Source organism: Artemia sp. Qi Xiang Cuo, chromosome 7, assembly GCF_049724085.1.
Source record: "Artemia sp. Qi Xiang Cuo chromosome 7, ASM4972408v1, whole genome shotgun sequence".
NCBI lineage: Eukaryota > Metazoa > Arthropoda > Branchiopoda > Anostraca > Artemiidae > Artemia > Artemia sp. Qi Xiang Cuo.
Genome location: NC_142800.1, coordinates 34,602,243 through 34,624,740, shown reverse-complemented (window position 1 = coordinate 34,624,740; position 22,498 = coordinate 34,602,243). Strand labels below are relative to the sequence as shown.

The 22,498-nt window shown below is 34.9% G+C and overlaps 2 protein-coding genes across 3 annotated transcripts in view; one reads left to right on the top strand and one right to left on the bottom strand.

Annotated features, from left to right (window-relative positions):
• Positions 1-1,743: 1,743 nt before the first annotated feature.
• Positions 1,744-18,045, top strand: GMF (Glia maturation factor). The gene is made up of 4 exons (XM_089091504.1): positions 1,744-1,859; positions 12,984-13,080; positions 15,700-15,882; positions 17,501-18,045. The coding sequence occupies exons 1-4, from the start codon at positions 1,857-1,859 to the stop codon at positions 17,638-17,640; spliced, it is 423 nt and encodes a 140-aa protein (XP_088947630.1). The 5' UTR covers positions 1,744-1,856; the 3' UTR covers positions 17,641-18,045.
• Positions 18,046-21,806: 3,761 nt separating this feature from the next.
• The window catches only part of sip3 (septin interacting protein 3), a 57,615-nt gene continuing 56,923 nt past the window's right edge, over positions 21,807-22,498 (bottom strand). The window contains exon 12 of one of the 2 annotated variants that reach the window (XM_089091503.1): positions 21,807-22,089. In XM_089091503.1, coding sequence (XP_088947629.1) covers positions 21,969-22,089 — 121 coding nt within the window. In that variant the 3' untranslated portion in view covers positions 21,807-21,968. The remainder of the gene's footprint in view (positions 22,090-22,498) is intronic. The other variant, XM_089091502.1, reaches the window with a different exon arrangement.

Sequence of the window (22,498 nt, the reverse complement as noted above, 5' to 3'; positions counted from 1 at the left end):
GGAGTAAGCGCTGGAATCCCACTAACCTTTGGACCAACAAGGGGTTCTCCCCTCAAGTAAGTGGCATAGCAACCTTTTTGCGCCATTTTTGCACCAATAAGTGGTGACCCACCGTAGATTACCTCCCAATAGTTTGTTATTCTTGTTCGTTCACAGAGCTCTTTTTTGCATTTGACCTATAATTATTTGTAGGTTATCTCATATACCGATTGTATTTCTTTCTCTTCTTCTTCTTCTATTTAACAGCAGGCGGGCTTTTCAGTAACACTATTTAGCCCTTTTCCTTTTGCTTCACTCTGTGGGCTACAGAGCTACTGGCTTGATTGCCTCATATTTATTAGATATATTCAGATATCTTTCAGCAGATCTTTCGACTCTAGGAGTTCAAATATAAGATGATAGATGTCGATTTCTATACTCTGTGTGCAGATATAGTTGGCTAGGCTCTTGGCTGATAGTGGGATTTTGTGGTGTTTGAAGTATTTTAACAGTTTAGAAAGCAAGGTATGTTGTGCAGACGTCAGCATATTACATTCAAATAGGCAATGGTCAATTGTTTCATTATTCATATTACAATGCCTGCAAAGAGGGGACAGGGGAATTGAACCACTTGAATTAGAAAGCTTATATGAGAATGCAAGGAAATTTAGTCCATTTGTTCCAGAACGAATTCTATGATAAATTTTAGAAAGATACTTATTGGGAAAGGGGGAAAGGATAGGATTAATCTTATTAAAATTAATATCTGATAGCCTCCATCGGTAAATATCTCTAATTGGGATTGGTCTCCCACTTGGCTGGTCAATATTTATAGCATTTATTGCTATTTCATCAACCTGATGATTACCACTTGTGCCAGAGTGGCTAGGAATGTACTGAAAGTAAGTTTTTATGCCACTTGAAGCAAGATTATCAATAATACTGAGACAATGATAAGTGTCAATGTCCAACTTATATTGAGGAGCTGAGGCCAGCAACTCAAGGCTTGATAAAGAGTCGGAATAAATGATAATATTATTCGAATTTTCAATCAAAGATTGGTTTTTCTTAAGGTGTTCTAATGCCATGATTATTGCATTTAACTCAGCAGACATTATAGATAAATTATTAAATAATCCCTCGCCCATTGCAATTTTCAGGTGAGGAAAGAAAACACCACTTGCAACCTTCTCATTCATTTTTGACCCATCAACAAATATTTGGAAGTGATTTTTATACGTAATTGTATTAAGTTCTGCAAATTTATTCTGGACAAAAGCAATGGGGGTTAAATCTTTATTCCATTTTGAAAATTCAGTATTTATTATGGGAAATGACCAATTCCATGGAGGGGATTGGGGGAAAGTAGGTGCAATAGACTTTGCTGGTACAGGGAACCTCTTTTGAATATTGGCATACTCATCTGCAATACCTCTATACATGGCTGGATTTCTTAACCAATTATGTAATGTGTGTGAGTTATTTGATTCAATTTTTGTAAGATGTTTTATCAAGAGAAAGCTACGTCTCTCCCTTATTGTTGTTAATCCACTCTCCATAAGCAGAAACTTGGTGCTTGTGGGTTTCCTAAGACCAAATATGAGACGTATTATATCATTTTGTGTTGTTTCAATTTTTTGCATCTGGGTCTCGTTTTACCCATAACAGTGCTATAATAGGGTTATAATTGCGTTCGCTATTTTTGGGCTAGTTATTGCTCCTGTTTGGGCTATACGTTGTGCCAAAAATCTAGCAACACTGCCCTTACTTAATGCGATAGAAAAAGAGGAACAAATATTCATAGTTCACACCTTAACTAACCACAAAAACACTTCATTTCAAAAGTGTTAATAGTTCTAGCATATTTTAGTCATCGAATGGTAATTCAATCTATGTTATTTAATTATCTTTCAATTGTAGCATACTATTTTGGCTTTCCTATTTAGCAAAAACTTGAAGGTCATCAATCAATTTGTCTTAGCCTTAATATTTAGTAGGCCTATTTGGCCTCTTCTGAAGGAAGCATGGGTAAAAGTATAGAGTTGTAGCTCTTCTATAAGAAATTACCTTAAATCGCACTTGCTAGCGATATGGACGAGTCCAGTGTACAGACTAGCTAACCCAATAAAATAAAAGTTGGACCATACCATTAGATTCCTTAGGCTCTTTTATTAGCTACCTTAAATGGCATCTTCTAACAACTAAGGTTGAAGAACCTGTAGATGTTGCAAGGTAATATTGACGCAATCTTCATGTCACAGCTAATGAGTGAGTCATCTCTTTTTATATAGGCTATATACAGGACAGTTTGATTTCATCATTGGGTGTCACTAGACGTATTACCAACTGGGCATGTTTAAGGGCTAAAAGGGTGGGTGGCTCAGGTGGTATAAGCTCTGCAATTTAAAACCTTGGTATTTGTTTAGCCTTGTGTCATCTCATAAGGAGACATGTTAAGAAAACAATTCTTACTTTAAAATATGTATAATGATCCTAGTTCTTATATTATCCAACAGGAGAACCTTTATCATCAAGTCTTTCCTCTAAAAATCCTCAAAAGAGAAAGTTTCCAAATTTCACCATGTTGAAAATTCAATGCTTAAGTCTTCTTAAATTGCTGCCTAATCAGTTCTTTTATAGATTGTGTTCATGCCGGTCTTTTTAATATTTTTTTTTAAAGAGCAGTGGCAAAGGGCAAATTGCAGTGGCGTAAATGCAAAATATTAATAGCAGTGGCAAAAATCAACCTAACCTAACCTTTTTATATACCACTACTCTTTCTTTGAACACGTTTTTTGACACACGTGCTAAATGCTATCTATAAAACAACTTATTTGGCGGCAGTTTACAGCAGCAATTTTAAAAGACTTAAGCATTGAATTTTCAACATGGTGATTTTTGGAAACTTTTTCTCTTTTGAGGATTTTTAGAGGAAAGACTTGATGATAAAGGTTCTCCCATTGAATAATATAAGAACTAGGATCATTATACATATTTTAAAGTAAGAATTGTTTTCTTAACATGTCTCCTTATGAGATGACACAAGGCTAAATAAATACCAAAACCTCTTGGTAGTGGCCACCTTCCTGATGTATGACTGGCCTACACCAGCCATTACCTGGACAGTTTAAAGTTGAGGCCAGTGCAAAACAGGAACTGGCAATCCTATGTTAAACACACTCTTTTATATAGGCTAGTGCTAGTTTGGGTAAAATTCTACTTTAGTTACTTTTGGCTATCTTGGAAAGGGGTTGGGTTAGGAAAATGAAACTTTCAGGGATGGATCTACATGCTAATGTAGGCTATGGGTAAAGTTCTACGAAATCATATTATTGAGTTAGGACTAAAGTGAATACACCATTTGATGCCTTTTTTTATGCTTTTTATGAATAAAATAAGCTTTTATTACGTAAATTAATTAAAGCCCCCCCCCCCCCTATATATGCTATACCAAACATACCCCGGAATGGACAGATATCGGGGGGGGGGGCTGAAATCCATTTCTGATAGAAATGCTTGTTATATTCATAATCAGCATAAAAAAGGCATTGAATAGTGTATTCACTTTAGTCCTAACTCAATAATATGATTTTGTAGAACTTTACCAGGCTATGTCTCGGGAAGGTACTTTGAAGTACCTACCTCCACTCCTCCCCCCTCTATATAATGGTAAATTACTGCACATTACTAGTTTTTCAGCTCACATTTCATCTGATATTACTATCATAATTATAAATCACTGCTTACCTTACACAACTTCAGCTTTTAACCTTATTCATTAAAATATATTCCAAAATCCTATTTTCATTTAACAGTCACCGCTTTAACTTATTTACTATCTAGCTGACATTGCTTCTGGAACCCGTTTGTGATGTCACAACTTTGCTTATCATAACCCTTTTAACAGTAGCATGGAGGTTCCATGGGGTAGAAGACAACTCTGTGTTGATAAGCCATTTAAACCTTATTAATTAGGGAAAGGATTTGACAAGAGATAGACCAGAAAAAAAAATCCTAACTGTTTTTAGAGGACAAATTAAGTTATGAGAAGATGTTTTTATTTTTATAGGTCCATGCGGTCATGAAGCTTTTTAAATATTTCTGAAGCACTAATTGATAGAGTACTACAAACATCAGAATTGACTTTAGAAGACAAGTTAGCCTATGTCATGGGAAGATGTTTTTGAAATCCCCCTTCCCCCAAACTCAAAATTTCAAAAATTCTACTTCACAAGCTTTTTAAATATTTCTAAAGCACTAATAGATAGAGCTCTACAAATATCAGAATCAACTTAAGAAGACAAATTATATTATGGAAAGATGTTTTTGAAATCCCCCTTCCCCCAAACTCAAAATTTTACTTTAGAAATTTTTTTAATTATTTCTAAAGAGCTAAGACATAGAGCGCTACAAACATCAGAATAAACTTTAGAGTACAAATTATGTTATGGGAAAATGTTCTTGAAATCGCCCTTCCCCCCAAACTCAAAATTTTCCAAAATTCTACTTTAGAAGCTTTTTTAAATATTTCTAAAGTGGTAAGACATAGAGTGCTACATACATCAGAATCGACTTTAGAGGACAATTTATGTCATGGGAAGATGTTTTTGAAATCCCCCTTTGCCCCAAACTCGAAATTTTCCAAAATTCTACTTTAGAGGCTTTTTTAAATATCTCTAAAGCGCTAAGACATAGAGCGCTACAAACATCAGAATCGTCTTTAGTGGACAAGCTATATCATGGGAAGATCCTCTTGAAATACCCCTTCCCCCAAAATTCAAAATTTTCTAAAATTATACTGTAGAAGCTTTTTAAATATTTCCAAAGCACTAATAGATAGCACGCTAAAAACATCAGAATCGACTTTACAGTCCAAATTAATTCTACAATTATTCCCCCCTCCCCGCAAACTCAATATTTTTTTGAAATCCCCCTTTGCCCCAAACTCAAAATTTTCCAAAATTCTGCTTTAGAAGCTTTTTTAAATATTTATGAAGTGCTAAGACATAGAGTGCTACAAACATCAGAATCGACTTTAGAGGACAATTTATGTCATGGGAAGATGTTTTTGAAATCCTCCTTCCCCCCAAACTCAAAATTTTCTAAAATTCTACTCTAGAAGCTTTTTAAATATTTCCAAAGCAAGCAGTAACAGATAGTGCACTAAAAACATGAGAATCGATTTTAGAGGCCAAATTAATTCTACAATAATTCCCCCTTCCCCCCAAACTAAATTTTTTTTTGAAATCCCCCTTCACCCCAAACTCAAAATTTTCCAAAATTCAACTTTAGAAAAATTAAAGCTGTAGGCTAGCATTAGTTTCCTTATTTTATGCTATTTGCAAATATCATAGTCAATTTTCTGACAATGCACTATCCAAACTAACAGAAAAGGCTAAAACAGCAAAATTTATACTTTAAAATATGCACCATGTTACTATTTAATCACATTATCTTGTTTCCTGCCATTGCTATCCAGCGTTTTTAAATAATTTTGTACTTTATTTTTATTCAGTATTACAATCAATCACTGGCAAAATTGAATATCTTTAGGTTTAGAATGCAGATATGCATTTTAAAAAGGACTGTTGATATATAATGAGGTTCAATTAAAAGAGAAATCAAACAGGTAATGGTAATGAACTGTAAATAAGGAGTAACTTGGCAAAATTGTACCCAAAACCCTATAAAATGGAATTTTGATAACAACAGATATAGCATAAGAATTGTTTTTTTGTGCTAATTCCAAATATATAAAATTCATTAAGTTCAATGTTACTAATCTAAAGATATGATCCTGAGAAAATTTACATGCTTTTCAAGAAAGGGGGGGGGGGCACCAAGAATTCAAGGATCTTAATTAAAATTATACCCTCAGATTCAGCATATCAGAGAATTCTACTTTAGAGGTTAAAAGCTGCCATCTGCAAAATGCTGAAAGAAAGATCATAGAGGAATTTTTTTTCTTTGTTTTCCCTAGGGGTGATTGTATCAGACCAGAGGGCTAATTTGTATATGAATTGAATGTTCTAATGCTCTTTTTAAATGACTAAAAGATTGGAGAGCAACTAGCCTCTCTCCCACACTTTTTTCCCCAAAGACATATGAACAGCATTTTGGGATATCCATCTTGTTTGGCATAGTTGAGAGGTCCAATAACTATACCTCTGGGGATGATATTACCCGCCACAACAAAGTTTGCCTGTGTCTGTTATGAAGTTTGCCCACTATTCACATATAGTATTTTCTATTGGGATATATACAGACATTTTTTCAGGGGGGGGATTCTTAAGGGGATTGTCCTGGGGAAATTCTAGGGTTGGAATTATCTGGATAATTTTTGGGGGGAGGGGGATTTTCTGTGAGTAAAACTCTATTGGGGGGAGGGCAGAGTATTTTCAGGAAGTCTTCCACTAAAAGGGAGAAAACAAGGTTATTGAAAAAAAAAACAAGTCTTTTTTCAAATGAAAGTAGGCTAAAGAAAACATTGCTGGCAGAATTGTCCACAGAAAATTTTCAGTAAGGATAGAATTGTTCAGGGGGTATTTTTCATGGGGTTAATTTTCCATGGAGGAGGAAGGTGAATACATTTGGAGGAAGGAAAATACATTTAACATGTATTTTTTTCTACCTTTTGGCTATATAATACTTAGCTGATTTTGTTGGTTTACATTTATTTTATAATTATTTCTCATCTTTTATTTTGTATGGCTCTATCCAGGCATTTGGGAGCTGAGTGTTGAGGATGCAATTAAACAGGAAGCATCTATGAAAATCTAATATTTAGTAATTGTCTTAATTTAATAAAAAAAATTGATAGTGTTTAGTTCAGAAGAGAGAATAAATGGCACTGTTACTGCATCTAAAAATGGCTCTTTAGCTTAATCTGAAACAAGATTTATTTCTTACAGACCTTACTTAAATAATTATGATAGGCCTAGCCTACTTAACCATTTTGAAACAATTGCCTTCCATGCTAACTTTCTTGGATACTTTAAAGAAAGTAATAGATCCAGGTGAATAAAACTTCCAGGAATCAGGTAAAATATCTATTAAGGTCTTCTATTTGGTTATTTTGCAAATATTTAAGAAAGTTTGTCCAGAAAGCAATTGTTTACCCTATAAGCTAATGTGCCTATTTAGTATGCTTCCTTCTCTCTAGCATCATCTTATTAATGTGCTACCTATCTCCAGAGTAGACCTACTAAGTTATCCTCTATTCCTTTAGTGAAATGTTAAATTTTCAGTACTTTTTGGGGGTGCCTGTAGGCGGTTCACTAATTACATCTACTTTAGGGTGATTGGAAATTAGAAGATAGTATAAAAACTGTGGATTCTCTAGATCACCACTGTGCACACTTTGTTATGGTATGGACTTTCTCATTTTAAAAAGACTGGGACTCCAAACGTCTTTATTTAAAAGTCAGAATCCAATTTTTGCTCTTTTAGCTGTTGGTACTTTTCCTTTATGTAATTTTAAGCATATATTCCATGGGATAGGGTGATGACAGGTGGCCCATTTATTGATTTAGCATTTGGGTAATTTCCATAGTTTATATTATTGAAATAAGACTTCAATAAACAGTCACATTTTTTACCCATCCATAACTCTGCTTCTAGTCACTGGGTAGGTGTGTAGTAATTATGGAGTTTTACTCCTTAAAAAAATACATAGCATTGTTGCTATGTAAGTGCTTTGACTCCCAACTTTGAAACTATTAATAACCAATTTGTTTTCTTAACTCATTTTTCTTATCTAACTGACTTCTATGTTTGTACTTTTGTCATGTAAGTTTGTGAGCCTTTTTTTTACTGCTTCCAATACTCCTTTCTTCTCTACTCCTCTTTGTGTAAATAAAAAAAAAACATAAACAGGTGATTAGGCACAGCACAAAGTATAAAACAAACACTATCATACAAGACTTGATAGCACAGTTGTGAAAACACTTGGCTGTGGTAATTTAGGCTTGTACCTTAGATAAGACAAATTGTTGTCTTAGAAAACACTAAAGATTTCTTAGTCTTAGAGAAGACAAAAAGTCGAAATATGAAAAAAAACTTGTTTCCATGATGACAGTAGCAGCTCTTTTGTGCACTTGATTTTTTTTTTTTTTTTTTATATAAATCCGTGGGTTGAAAAAAAAATCTGAGTTGGAGTTTTTTTTGTTCATTGACTTTTTTCTATTATGAAATATTGTTGAGCTAGGGTAAACTACTGCTTTTGGCCCCTAATTATATTTAATCAAACTCATAAAGCAAAATAAAGAAAAGGAATGAGAAAAGAACACGTTGAACAAATCAAACCCATGTTTAATTGAACAATACTGGAAAAGTAATTTAGGCCCGCTTTGAGCTACAGAACTGAACTGATGAAAATGAAGATCCTTCAGATGTTATACAGATTTAGTTTGTTCTTGTTTCTGGGTATAGGGAGACTGGTTTTCCCTAAAACAGCAACTTTTTGGCACTAACACAGCCATTTTAAAAGTGGATGTAAGGTCAGTGACAGGGGGGGTAAATGGTACCTCTTTCAGCTCATGATATTGAAGGAATTATTTAGAGAATGATCCTATCTTCACCTTAATCACCTTACCTTAATCCATTTGAGAGCTTTAAGGTCCTCCAGACCTGTAGTGCTCTTGAGTCAATGACTCCCAATTGAACCTCCCCTGCCTCTTCTCCTAAATGTTCATTTTTTAAATAATTAAGGGTGGAACTTGACTCATCTAGTTCAAAATACTTAAAATAAAAGTATATACAGGTTTCATCAAGCATTTATGGTGTTTGATTTCTACCAAATAAGGTATTTAAGGGGGGTTTTAAAGCTTTTTGATCATAAATCTGAGGTGGTTATTGCAATATTGTGATTGATATGTTTCACACATTTCAACAGGTTCTCAACAATTGGTAAATACATCTACTGCTATCAACTCATTGCTGCACCAAGCCACCTGAGACCAACGCAACTATGTATACTATTACTCCATCCCATTCTATTCAAGTATCTATTCAAGCGTTTTTAGTATCTATGATGCATGCAAAACTACAAAAGATGACTAATGTCTCTAAACAGCTAATGAAAAAGGCATGAAACAAGAAACAGCAAAAATCACATTGAGTAGCAAACGATAACGTTGCGCAACGAAATTTGCGATTAGAAGACAAAGCAACATGGAATTGAACAAACATGTTTTTTGTATCTGACAAAGCAACAATTGAACAAACATGTAATTGAACATTACATGAAATGAACAAACATGTTAGTTTAGCATGTGTAAGTCTGTGAAGGATAAACAGGGGAAAAAAATTATTTTTGTATCTGTAACACATGCAAAATCACACAAGATGACAAATGACTCTGAACAGCTAAAGAAAAAAAAAGCAAAGAACAAGAAACAACAAAAATCACCTAGAATTGCAAACGAAAATGTGACTTAGAACTATGTAAAGTACGATGTAAAGAACAATGTTGGCACAAAGTATTGTTTATATTATTATTTTTTTTATACCAGGGCACTTTATATTGAAGAAGTTTTTGTAGAAACTTCAAAAAAGGCTCTTTCGATTGGAAATTCAAAGAGCTAGGACACTTTTTAATAGTCGAAAGTTATTGGAGGGCAACTAACCCCCCTCTCACACCCACCTTTTCCCCAAACACATCCAATCAAAATTTTCAGATAGCCATTTTATTCAACATAGTTTCAAGTTCTTGAATTTAGGTATTTGAGGATGACAACCCCCCCCCCCCTCCCCACAGCCCTCAGGGCAAGGGTTGTAAGTTATGCCCTGGGGGCGTATAAAGTTTTCATAGAACGTGTTGTTGTAGAAACTTCAAAAGGGCTCATTTGATTGGAAATTGGAAGGCAACTAACACCCCTTCAGCATCCACCATTTCCCCAAACACATCCCATAAAATTTTTGAAATAGCCATGTTGTTCTACACAGTTCAAAGTTCAGGAATTTATACCTTGGAGCAGGACACTCCCCCCACAGTCTTCAGGGCAAGGGTTATAAGTTATGCCCTCAGGGCATATAAAGTGAAACCTTTGTCGTAGAAACTGGAAAAAGGGCTCATTCGATTGGAAATTCAAAGGACTAGCGCCCTTTTTAATAGTAGAAAGTGATTTGATGGCAATTAACCCCCTCTCACTCCCACCTTTTCTCCAAACACATCCAATCAAATTTTTTAGATTACCATTTTATTCAACATAGTTGAAAGTTTTGGAAATTAGGTCTTTAAGAGTGACACCCCCCCCCCCACAGCCCTCAGGGCAAGGGTTGTAAGTTATGCCCAGGGGACATACAAGGTTTTTATAGTGTTGCTATAGAAACTTCAAAAGGGCTCATTCAATTGGAATTTGAAAGGGCTAGTGCCTTTTTTAATAGTTGAAAGTGATTAGAAAGCGACTAACGCCCCTCTCACGCCCATCATTTTCCCAAACACATCCAATAAAAATTTTGAGGTATCCATTTTGTTCAGTGTTGTTGAAAGTTCTGGAAATTAGGTCTTTTTGGATCATAACCCCCTCAAAGCTCTCAGCGCTAGGTTGGCAAGTGATGCCCTGGGGGCATATTAAGTTTATATAAACAGTTATTGTAGAAATTTCATAAAGGGCTCATTGGTTTAGAAATCCAAATTGCTCGTTTTATTTGTCGAAAGTAGGTGGAGAGTAATTAACCCCCCTCTCACACCCACCATTTCCTCAAAAACATTCAATCAAAGTTTAGAGATAACCATTTTATTCAACATAGTTGAAAGTTCTGGATATTATGTATTTATGGATGACAAAACCCCCAGAGCCCCCAGGGCAAAGGTTGTAAGTTATGCACTGAGGGAATATAAGGTTTTTATAGATAGAGTTGTCGTAAAACTTCAAAAGGGGCTCATTTAATTGAGAGGTTCGAAATTGAGAGGACTAGTGCCCTTTTTAATAGTCAAAAGTGATTGGAGGGTAACTAACCCCCTTCTAACGCCCACCATTTCCCCAAACACATCCAATCAAAATTTTCAGATAGCCATTTTGTTCAACGTAGTAGTAAGTTATGGAAATTAGGTCTTTGAGAATGACCCCCCCCCCAAACCCTCAGGGCAAGGGTTGTAAGTTATGCCTTGGGGGCATATGAGGTTTTTATTGAAAGTTTTGTCATAGAAACTTCAAAAGGGCTCATTTGATTGGAAATTGTAAGGACTAGTGCCCTTTTTAACAGTTGAAAATGATTGGAGAGCGACTAATGCCCCTCTCACATCCACCATTTCCCCAAACACATCCAGTCAAAATTTTGAGATAGCCATTTTGTTTAACGTAGTTGAAAGTTCTGGAAATTAGGTCTTAGAGGATGACAACCACCCTAACAGCCCTTAGAGTAAGGGTTGTAATTTATTCCTTGGGGGCATATAACTTGACATTCTTATAGTAAAGATCAACGTGGGTATAATGTATTATTTTTTGTTGTTGTTGTTGTTTAGACCAGGGCACTTCGTATTGAAGGAGTTGTCATGGGAACTTCGAAAAGGGCTCATTCAATTAAAAATAGAAAGGACTGATGCCCTTTTTAATAGTCGAAAATGATTGAAGGGCAAGTAATCCCCCTCCCTCGCCCACCTTTTCCCCAAACACATCCAATCAAAATTTTTAGATAGCCATTTGCACTTTACTGGAAAAAATATTAATATTATTTTATTTATTAAAGTTATAAAAGTAAAAACATTAATATTTTTTTCAGTAAAGTGCAAATTTTGTTCTGGCCTTGGGAAGGCCTAGGGGTTTTGAGCCCAACTTATGTTAATTTCTGCTCGTTTTGAGTTGACTCGGTTGTTTATTGTAATTTCTGTTCGTTTTGGGTTTCATTTATTTATTGATGCTGATTTGTGGTAGTAGTTTCACGCTTGGTAGATTATTTGATTTTATTTTTGCTCATTTTTTGCTTAATGTTGTTCTTTACTTTTCTTTGAAAAACTTATTTTGTGGAAAAAGTTTTTTTTAATTAATTACAATAAAAAAGGTGGTGTTGCCATTCCTCAAACCCTTTAGAAGGTTAAAATATCATTTGTACTTTACTAACAGCATGATATACTTTTAATAAACTTTCTTTTTTGATTATAATATTAAAAAAAAGCAAGTCCTGCTCAAAATTCCAGGAATAACTTTTTGATATCAGCATATTTGTCATCAATATTTTCTACATAATAATTCTTATCCTTTTAAGTATATACAAAGTCAATTGGCTAGTTTAAAAGATAATTATAACATGCCCAAATGATACTCTAGTCTCTTTTTTTTTGGGGGGGGGGAGGTGTCAACAGCAGCAACATCATGCTTATTTTTGGTAACAATGTTTCAGTATAGATCACTCTTGACAATTAATTTATGCTTACTTGTTTTAAAAAGTATCCTATATTAGGTGTTATTTTCTACCTTTTAAATTATTTCTTTTGAATATATAAACAAGCACATGTGGATAAAACAAACTTCAATTTAAGCATAATTTTTAGTTTTAGGTAAAGTTTAAATGATTCTCTGGTCTGTTGGAGTGGTTTTAGAGTTGTTAATACGCCTTTATTTGTGGTAATTTATTTGTGATGTTTACTTTTTATGGAAAAGTCTTATTGTTTTTAATTTTTACTTAATTTTCAAAATGTATGGAAAAATCAAATGTGCCAGCTAAAAAAGACATCTTTATCTCACAATAAATTCTGTTTTCCAATTTTCTTTATATACTATTTGCAATATGCTTAGCTGTCCTGTTCTTTAAAGCAGGCTGTCTTCCAAGTCGGTTCAATGTCTTTCACAGTCCACTGGAAGGTTGTGAATATAAGAAAATAACTATTAATAATTTTATGGTTATCCTCATGATAGCTAAGATATTTTCAAACCTACTTGAGGGTCTGCGGATTTCTTTTGTTAATTTTACTCTTGTTGTTGTGGTACTTGTTTTACTCTTATATTCTAACCGTGCTGAATTGAGGAATGAATTGAGAATAAATATAGAAATTGTAATTTCAGGCTACTCATGTGAATGTATGTCAACTGACCCCAGAAGTGATGAAACTCTTGAAGAACTTCCGATTTAGAAAAGCATCAAATTCTGCTGCTATAATTTGTAAGGTGTCAAGCATTTTTTTTAAGTGAATTTTTTTATTAATTTTTTAATTTTAATTTTAAATTTAATTTTAATTTTAAGTGATTTTTTTAAGTGAATTTCTCATTTACAATTTAAACCGTACTTCAAACTTTTTTAGAGTTTAAATTAAATCCAAAAACTTCAACTAAATTTAAGTAGAACTAAAACTTCCGATTTAGAAAAACATCAAATTCTGCTGCTATAATTTATAAAGTGTCAAACATTTATTTTAGATGTTTTTTTTTTTATTTCAAGTGAGGTTTTCTTAAATACAATTTAAAATATACTTCAAACTTTTATAGAACTTAGATAAAATTTAAAAACTTCAGCAAAAATTAAGTAGGGATTTCTTTTAGGCTATATAATTTTAATACTTGAAATATTCTGTGTGCTAATACCTGATCTCTAGTATTATTACATTAGTATTAAAAAGACTGTAATTTTGGAATGATTTACTGATATCAAGAATACAAATATAAATTTTTTTCACTGTCCAGTTGTTAGCTAATCAAAATAGCTTGCAAACAAATGTGGGAAAATGTATTTCTACTAAACTCAAGGAGCTACAAGCCTGAAAAAAAATCCAGCATAGGCTGGTGGGCTAGCCTATCTCTGGAGACATTTCCAGGAAAGCAACGAAAGATTTGTTAACAGTAAGAAAAGTTGGTAGTCATGGATTTTCTAGTAATGTTTATATCATAGAAACTAGTCATCCATCTTTGCAGTATTATTCGTTTTCGAATATTGTGCTTCAAATTCTTCAGCAAAGATTCAGTTTGTTTGAGAAATCCTTGAACAGTATTTTGTTAGCTCCCATGAAATGCAATTTTTATTGAAATTGATAGCTAACAATTTTTGTTATGGCAGCAAAAACATCAATTAGAGTACCAGCATTTTTAGTTTGTTTAATAGCTTATTAAAGTATATCTCCAAGAGGAGGCATAAGTATATTTGAGCATATTGTAGATTAGGGAATAACAACTGTAATTTTCTGCTTAGAAAAGCAACCCCCTTTGCTGGAAAAATGTTGTCATAAAAATGTAGCTTTTTTGCAGCAAAATATAACTCACAGAATCTTCAAACAAGCAAAACGCTGAAAAATTAACTCATCTGAACTCAGCCTCTACAAGGCTCAGCCCTGCAGCAACTGTTAACAATCAGAAAGCTTTTTTTAGTTTTAGTTTTGCTGATTTAATTAAGTTCAGCTCATTTTGCATTTGTTGGATAAGGATTTACCTTTGGGTAGTTTTATCTTGATTGAAATTTATATGGGTTGATTGCAGATTTTTGCTGTATTGAATTTCGTGTATGCCCGTTTAATCTAAGACACTTTTAAGCCATTCCAAACTTTTCTCTTGCATTAAAAAACTTCGTGTTTTTTCACAAAACAAAGTAGGAAAAAAAATTGGTGGGATTTGTATTTGTGTGTGTGCGTGTATGCTCTGATACCAGAGCTGCGGCTAAAGTCAGTCACAAAATTGTTGCATAGTGATGCCTCTTAATGGATTAGCTGAAAAAACTAAGGTCTAAATTAAAGCTCTTATAGAACAGGGATCAAACTCTTTGACTCGCCGAAATGGTTGTCTATTCACTCGTGTTGAAAATCAAGATGCCATTAATTATTTGAAAACTAGCTTTTTGAGCAAAGGCTAAAACTAAAACAAAAGGCAAAGACTAAGATTCAAAGACAAAAACATTTTTGGTAGATTTCTCAAAGTTTGACTTATGGGCAACGAAATTAAATACAAGAAATAAAGTAAGTAGACGAATCTCTCCAGTGAGCTTAGTTTAGAGGCTGGAGCGTAAATCTTGATTTAACTATAAAGCACTTAATACTTTGTCAGCCGACATAACCGATACTATCCCAAGTTGATAAATGTTGCATTGTAATCATTACGATCATCTAAAAGATAATTCAGATTTTTTGGAATACAAATCAGGAAAACAAATCACTCCTTCAAAAAGGATTAATTCTATTTATTTGTATAATTTGTTCAGCAGATCAATAAGCTTTGTTCAAAAAGCTAGTTACCCTCTTCATTATTTAGAAGTTTCTTTGGTATTGTAAACAAAAGAGGATCCTCTTTGTCTGGCAAAATCTCGTCAGCCAAATGTCTTAGTTGTTATCGCAATTTTTGACACTTTAAGAGATAGTCAATGTAAAGGTAAGGTAATAAGGCATTCGACTTTACAGTTCCTTACAGCGGTGCTGATCTCCTTTTCATGGCCCTTCAGCCAGGAAGTGCAAGGGGGGGGGGGCTGGGGGCCAGTCCATCTTGTTTTTTGTAAACCCTTCCTGTTTACCTTCCCCAGATTCCTCCAGGCACCTATTTAGAGCTGAACCGACTCATGGTGATTTTACGGTCAGGCCACTGACCCCTGTTCCAAACCAAATAACCAGCGACAGCAGGAGAGGAACCCCTGTCCTAACGGACAAAGGATTTCAAGACTAGCGCGCTAACCATTCGGCTAGGACGACTTAAGTTAATGTGTTCAAGTTTTTTTTACAAATTCTACCCTTAGAATCTTGTTGTTATTCTTTTATCCTTTGTTGTTCGTTATAGCTATACATAGTACGATCTAATAATGTTATTGCAGTGAAAGTGAATCGTGAAAATCAGGAGATATGTATAGACGAAGAATTAGAAGATATTGAGCTCGAAGACCTGCAAAACTCTTTGCCATCACACCAGCCTCGCTTTGTCTTATTTTCGTCTAAAATTGAACATGGGGATGGAAGATTTTCCTATCCACTGGTTTTTATATTTGTCACTCCTAGAGGTATGTGATTCTAAATGATCCTATGATTTTTTTAGTGTATTTTTCTTTCCAGACAGAACTGTTACAGCAAACAATATTGGTAAAGTGCAATAAATTATCTAATGCCAAAGTTCAACTTCTTATGATCTGCAATTTGCATAACAAGATACCCAAATTAAATACATACCTTTAGGCCAAAAATGCATTTTTTTTTTTTTTAGGCTTCTACTTCTCCCCCAAGCAATCTATTGATTTTCTGCAATTTCACTACCTTTCCCTTAAGCAAAATTGTGTACGTGTCAGGGTTAATATTTTCAGAAAAATCTTGTTTGTACGGGATTTCCCCCACTGGTCCCACCTCTGTACAGTTAAGGATATAAAGAATAACCTTCCATTTTACACTTAACTTATTTAAGCAATAACAGAGCAGGTGTCATCCCCAATGCACCCAATTTGAATGCATTGTCTAAATGTATTATTCCAATGGAGGAAGGTTAGAGGGTTGAATTGTCTCCCTTCTCCCTTAAATATTGACCTGAAGAACCTTCAACTAGAATATTTTGAATTTGGGGCTGAAAATGTACTTTTTAGGCTTCAGACACCTTTTCTGAGGAATATCTGTTGGCCTCCCTCCTAATAGCTGGTTTGCAACTATTCAACACTTTCAATCAATTGTGGTAGTGAACTGTGAGCAAAGGGCAACTTATGCCAATAGTAACTAAATACTTTAAAAAAAAGAATTTAGAAAAAATGCATATAGGTATTCTAATTACACAATTGCATGTTCTGATAAAGTACAATATCCGGTTATTTTAATGTTTCGCTAATTACCAATAAATAAAAAATACATACAGTACTGTATTTCAATAGACACCAAATGTACTGTGGTTCTAAGGGTATCGTGGTATCGTGCACAAAAATAAGTCTCTCTTTCTTTGCTAAGGCAATAATACCGATCTCGCAGCGCGAGATCGGTATCTTGATGATCAAGCTACATTGCTATAGTTTGTCATTTTTCATTTACAATACAAAAAAGACGCTTATTCAGCAGCTTGGGTCGAGGTTTTCGCATGAGATTAATGGTCCGCGAAGCGCAGCCTCTGATCTCCTGATTCTCTACCTCTGGCTGGGAATGTTGTGTGTGGTACAGTAACGTTTAATTTGTCTATGTCTATGCTTCAAGAATGAGTTTTCTAACAAAAGAGTAATTTAGCTGTTTATTATATATACATTTAGTTGTGTGTTATTTTATCGATCTTATTTCAAAAGATATTTGATAAAAATCGATAAGTAAAATACCCGCAATTATCAACTGTCTATATTAGCTGCCCTCCAAAATGCTTTTAGAAAAGCACTGGCCACCCCAACCTGACCTTTACAAATAGAGTAGGGGATGAGGAGCTTTATTTATTGTTTCTTGACAAAACCAATTAACTGAACTAAACCAACGGTGCAGGTCAAACTAGTGAGTAACACACTGACATTGACTGTTGATTAATTGCTTTGTTATGGACCTTGTGTACTTGGTTATAAATTTAGACCCTTAATCAGGGATTTTATCTCCTCTTTTAGATAAATCAAAGAATAAGTGACCATGCAACCTTATATTAACTCTGCTCTTTTTTGTGTATGCTTTTAGATTGTCAGCCGGAATTGATGATGATGTATGCTGGAACAAAACTGTCAATTGTCCGTGAAATGGATCTCACAAAAGTGTATGAAATACGAGATGTGGAAGAATTGACCGAGGAATGGCTACTGTCAAAATTAGTAAAATAAGTGCTAAACTCAGGTTGAAATGAAATAAGTTTAGCCTTGTACTTTCATTCCAATAGTTTAAAATGTTTTATTATATTTTAAAACCGCCTTAATTCTTTTTGATATTCTTTTAAAAGTGTTTTCAAGTCAGGGTTTGTTTTTAAAGTAAATATGGGAATATGAATTCTAACGTTGCATGTTTCAGAGCTTTAATTCACGAACTGATATGTGAAATCTTAGGAATTTTAAGTTGTGTATTACTGGGAATATTTGTTTTTCATGCTTATTGTTTTGTTATCAGTTGTGTCTATTTCTGAAAAGTGTTTTCTGGCTCTTTTAGTGATAGAGAACGACCGCCTCTCCTGTGCCAATATCTTTGCTATTAAGCTTTAAGCCATAATAAATCAATAAAAGTTTTTATTCTGTCACGAGCCTTGCATTTCTTTTAAGGCTAAGCATAGGCATTTTCAGGAAAGTCAAGGATTTCAGTTTATTTATTATTAGTTTTTACTCGAAAACAATTTTAAAAGTTTAACAAAAAAGATTATTTGGAGTAAAAAAAAAGAGGAATAAGACAAGACTAAAATAGTTATATTAGTAAAAGGTAGGAAGTAGTAGGGACAACAAAGTAGGGACCACTTCCTACCTTTTTCGAATTAGAAAAAGGTAGGAAGTGGTACCTAATTTGTTGCTCACGTAAAACATGTATTTGAGTTGGGGTACACCCAAAATCAAAACAGCTAAACACTGCCCAAAACGTGGTCCATTGATTAGTTAAGCATTAACAAGGTTGGGATCAACAGGTGTGAATAACAAATGAAACAGCGTAAGAGGATTGAATAAAAAAGAAAATATTTTATATAGTGAAATACACCCATACTAAAAACTAGAGAAGGAAAACAAATAAATGAGTATGTTTTGGTAAATAGGGTTGTTCAGAGATACCAACAGCCAATATTGGTTTCAACGCTTTCAATTTCCTTGTATGAGCATATTTTCTTTACTATCTGACACATCTCAAGCACCGCATGAAACATGATCACATCACTGCAGCCAGTTTCATCGATTTCATAACAGATTTTAACTGATTCGTTGGAGGTGGCATATGGGTTGCGATTCCGGAAGACAGTGTCCCGAAGAAGCTGATCCGTCTCATCCAGGGATACTACATCACATTCGACCCTGTGTACTAGTTGGTGGAAGATTATCCCCCCTATTCCTAGGCAGGCGACATTGCTTTGATGGCGAACAAGGTAGACGATGCACAAGCCATACTGTGTAGTATAGCTGGCTCGGCGGAGTTGGTCGGGCTGACGATCAACAAGGACAAAACCAAAATTCTGGCGAACTCTGAAGACGTGCTTATAACCGGTATCTCTCTAGATAGTACTCGATTAGAAGTCGTCGATCGTTCAGTTATCTGGGATCATAATTGACATATCAGGTAGTTGCATTAAAGAAGTTCAGAGCAGAATATCTTCTGCGTCCATAGTCTTTGCAAAACTTAGGAAGAACATACAGAGAGAAAGGAATGTCCTATTGAAGACACAAATTCAGACTTATAAAGCAATCGTCCGTTTTGTACTTCTATACGGCTGCGAGACTTGGCCCCTGAAATCGACCGATGTCTACACCTTCAGTCTGTTCGACCACTCCTGTCTAAGACAAATCCTCAATGTCCTTCCCATAGATAGAGTCAGTAACGTCAATTACGAATATGCTGCCGCCAAAAGTATGGCGGCCCTGCAGTAATAAAAAACGCCACCTAACCTGGTTTTGCCATGTTTGGCCGAGGCCAGAGCGCCCTTACTAAACGAAGGTTAAACTATAAATCACGGAGCCATTGGGAGAAGAAGCGGAGAGGGCAAGTAAAGACCTGGCTCAACACAGCCAAGACGAACCTGGAGCGTATTGGGGTTATTTGACGCCACGGGCGATGATGGGACAAGCAATGGCCAGTGGCAAAACTTAACGTTTTTTTTGGGTTCGAGGTTCCCGTCCACGATAAGGACAACTGGGGTAGAGAAAATTAAAACAAAGTATATCAATCCAATAAAATAGTCAGTGACTTATTCAAATGTCTGATACCGGGGTATGTTTGTATCTTGTTTCATTGGGGCTGGGGGGAGGGGTTATTCGTTACAGTAGTAAAAATATGAAGTTTGTGAGAAAATTGAGTCTTCTAGGGAGCTCTAGCTCCCTAGAAGACGGGCGCAAATATTACCCTGAGCACGGGCGCAAATATTACTTTGTGATAAAAGGGGGTTAAATTTTTACACGAAATTTAATCGGAACGCTCCGTGGGCTTCTTGATATTCTCGAATGCAGGCACGTACATACAGGGAGGGGCCCTATGCCCTTTCCGCTAGAATCATAAAGTTTTTACGGCATTTCAAATACCTTATTATGATTTCCTTATACTTCTCCTATTTTTGACACCTCGATTAAATTAAATGAGACATTTTCCTATTTCTGAGAAGGTATAGTCGTCAGAAGGGCAGGGTCGATTACCGTAAATAGCATATCCAACTGTACACCTATTTTCCAGAGAATTTAGTTGATTTTGAACCATCAAACTTCCCTTAAACCTTAGTTCTATATTAATAGAACCAAGAAGAACAAAAAAGGTTTGCCATTAGAAGCTTAAACTTTATTGCTATTGAACTGAATCTACCAAAAAAGTGTTTGGATAGCTCTGTTTTGCCCTGAATTCGGTAGTTAACTAAGTTAAGAAGATAGAAGAAAAAACAATGCAAAACGAGGGTAAATTAAGTTAGTTTTGTGCTATTTCGAAAATGAAACTTCTAAAAAGCACTGTCTTAAGTCAGTAGTACTTAGGAAAAGTGCCTGATACAGCACTATTGGCAGAATAATACAGCCAACAGCGCCGATAGTATTTTGGTTTAGTACGAGATAAGCAACTTGACGCACAATCGTGTAGCTTATGTTACAGGTAATACATAAACGGCAGAAAAGAGAATATTAATAAGAACAAAAATACACCCACACCCTTTTAAAGATTAGTCAGACTGCCTACAAATTCAGACTACTATCCTATATGATTAACAATGAGCGCATTCATGTAATATATGGAAATATATCAGCTAACTAACGTCCACTAAAACGTACTCCTTGTCCCGGTGTGGTTTTTTTTCCAAGACCACACTGCCTTTTCTCCGACGAAACAAATACAGTTTCAAATAGGGATAGGTCCTTTTATTAGACAGTGAAACAAATATATACGAAAGCTCTAAATATTTCGATAACATAGTCAGTCATTATCATTAGCAGAGTAACTAATGTATTAAAATTAAAACGAACTATATTTATACTGAACAAAATAATAACTTCCGGGTCACAGCAAGTTTCCGGAAACTTGCTGCTGAAATTTATAAAAAAAAATGTTTTACGTGTATATGCACATATTAGGTTTATAAGTTTTATGTTTAGAATAAATAGTGCCTCCCAGCTAATTTCAGAACATGTTCAAGCTGCAAAATCTTACTCCGTCTTTCTGGAACCGTTAATTTATCAAGCGACTATAACACTTTTAAATTTCACGGAGTACACCGAGCAACTGGCTCCATTTAAAGACAGAGCATCTTGTACACTGCTGACTTAAATCTGTCAACCTTTCGATCAGCTCTGTCACACGTTCTCCGGGGAATCTTAAGTCATATCGACTGTTTTCGCCAGGAATATTGATGTTTCCCATTATGAGACAACTTTCTCTTTCATTCTGAATTCTTGTCTACATGGAAGCTTTTTACCAAAACCGCTCCAACACAATTCCATCCGTTTCTGAATTCTGCTCTTCGTGAAGGCTTCTCAGAGAAACTGCTGTTGGAAATTTTCTTGACGAGATTGTCTTGTGCTAGTGTTAGACACGCTCTATTTTGACTGGAGCTCCAATTGACATCTAGTTGTATTCGCGGACATAGCTTCAACCATTTCGCGAGAAATAAGGGTGATCAGTGACTGAGAAGATGTCACATAAATCGTACCCGAGGTTGCATGACTGGAGCTATAAATATACCCTAACATTTAACCTGTTCAACCAACTATTGTTAGAAAGAACTTTTTAAGTGAAGTGGGCATAAATTCAAACAAAAATTTCCAAAAATGGACGAATCAGTTTGAAATATATAAAAATAGTTGTATAACCAAGAAATTGGGGGGGGGGGGGGGGGTAGGGACACATCTGTAAATGTCAGGTTTAAAATAATTTAGTATTGTACAAAGGATATATTTATTCATCAAATATTGAAAGTGTAGCAAGTTTAATTTGACAGGAAAGATAATTTAAATTCAGAAATCAAGCGAAGAAAAAAAAAAAAAAAAAAGAAAAGCTACTGTACAGGATTTCTGTTTTCAAAATGCAATAATCTTCGTCGCCTAAGTTCTGATTCGGGGCTATTTTCTGGAGCGGTTTCAGTTTCTTGTGGAGGCGCAGTGCTCGGTCCAGCATCACTGAAAGAGCATAAAATAAGACAAAATTAGTTTGAGGTACAAGCTCCAAATGTTTTTAAAAAAGTATCTAATTGAAAAAAATTCAAACGCTGATAAATGGGGCATTTTGCGCATTCGAGAGCTTAAATGGTTTATATTAAGCTTCTTTAGTTTCTAATCGGGACTAAATCTCATCTTGTTTGAAAGATTGCTTCAAACAAGATACTGAGCAATTTGATGCAAAGATGGACAAAGTTCAGACATTTAAGGAGACAATAAGGGTTTCCCTAGAGGAGGAGGGGCCTTGATATCTTAACAAGCGCATTTTTAGGGCCAATTCTTCGTTGGAGTCTCCAACAAATCCTGATGAGAGGGAAACCCTGTCCACCCTTTGTACAAACATGGTTTGGCGCATTATAATTTTTTTTTT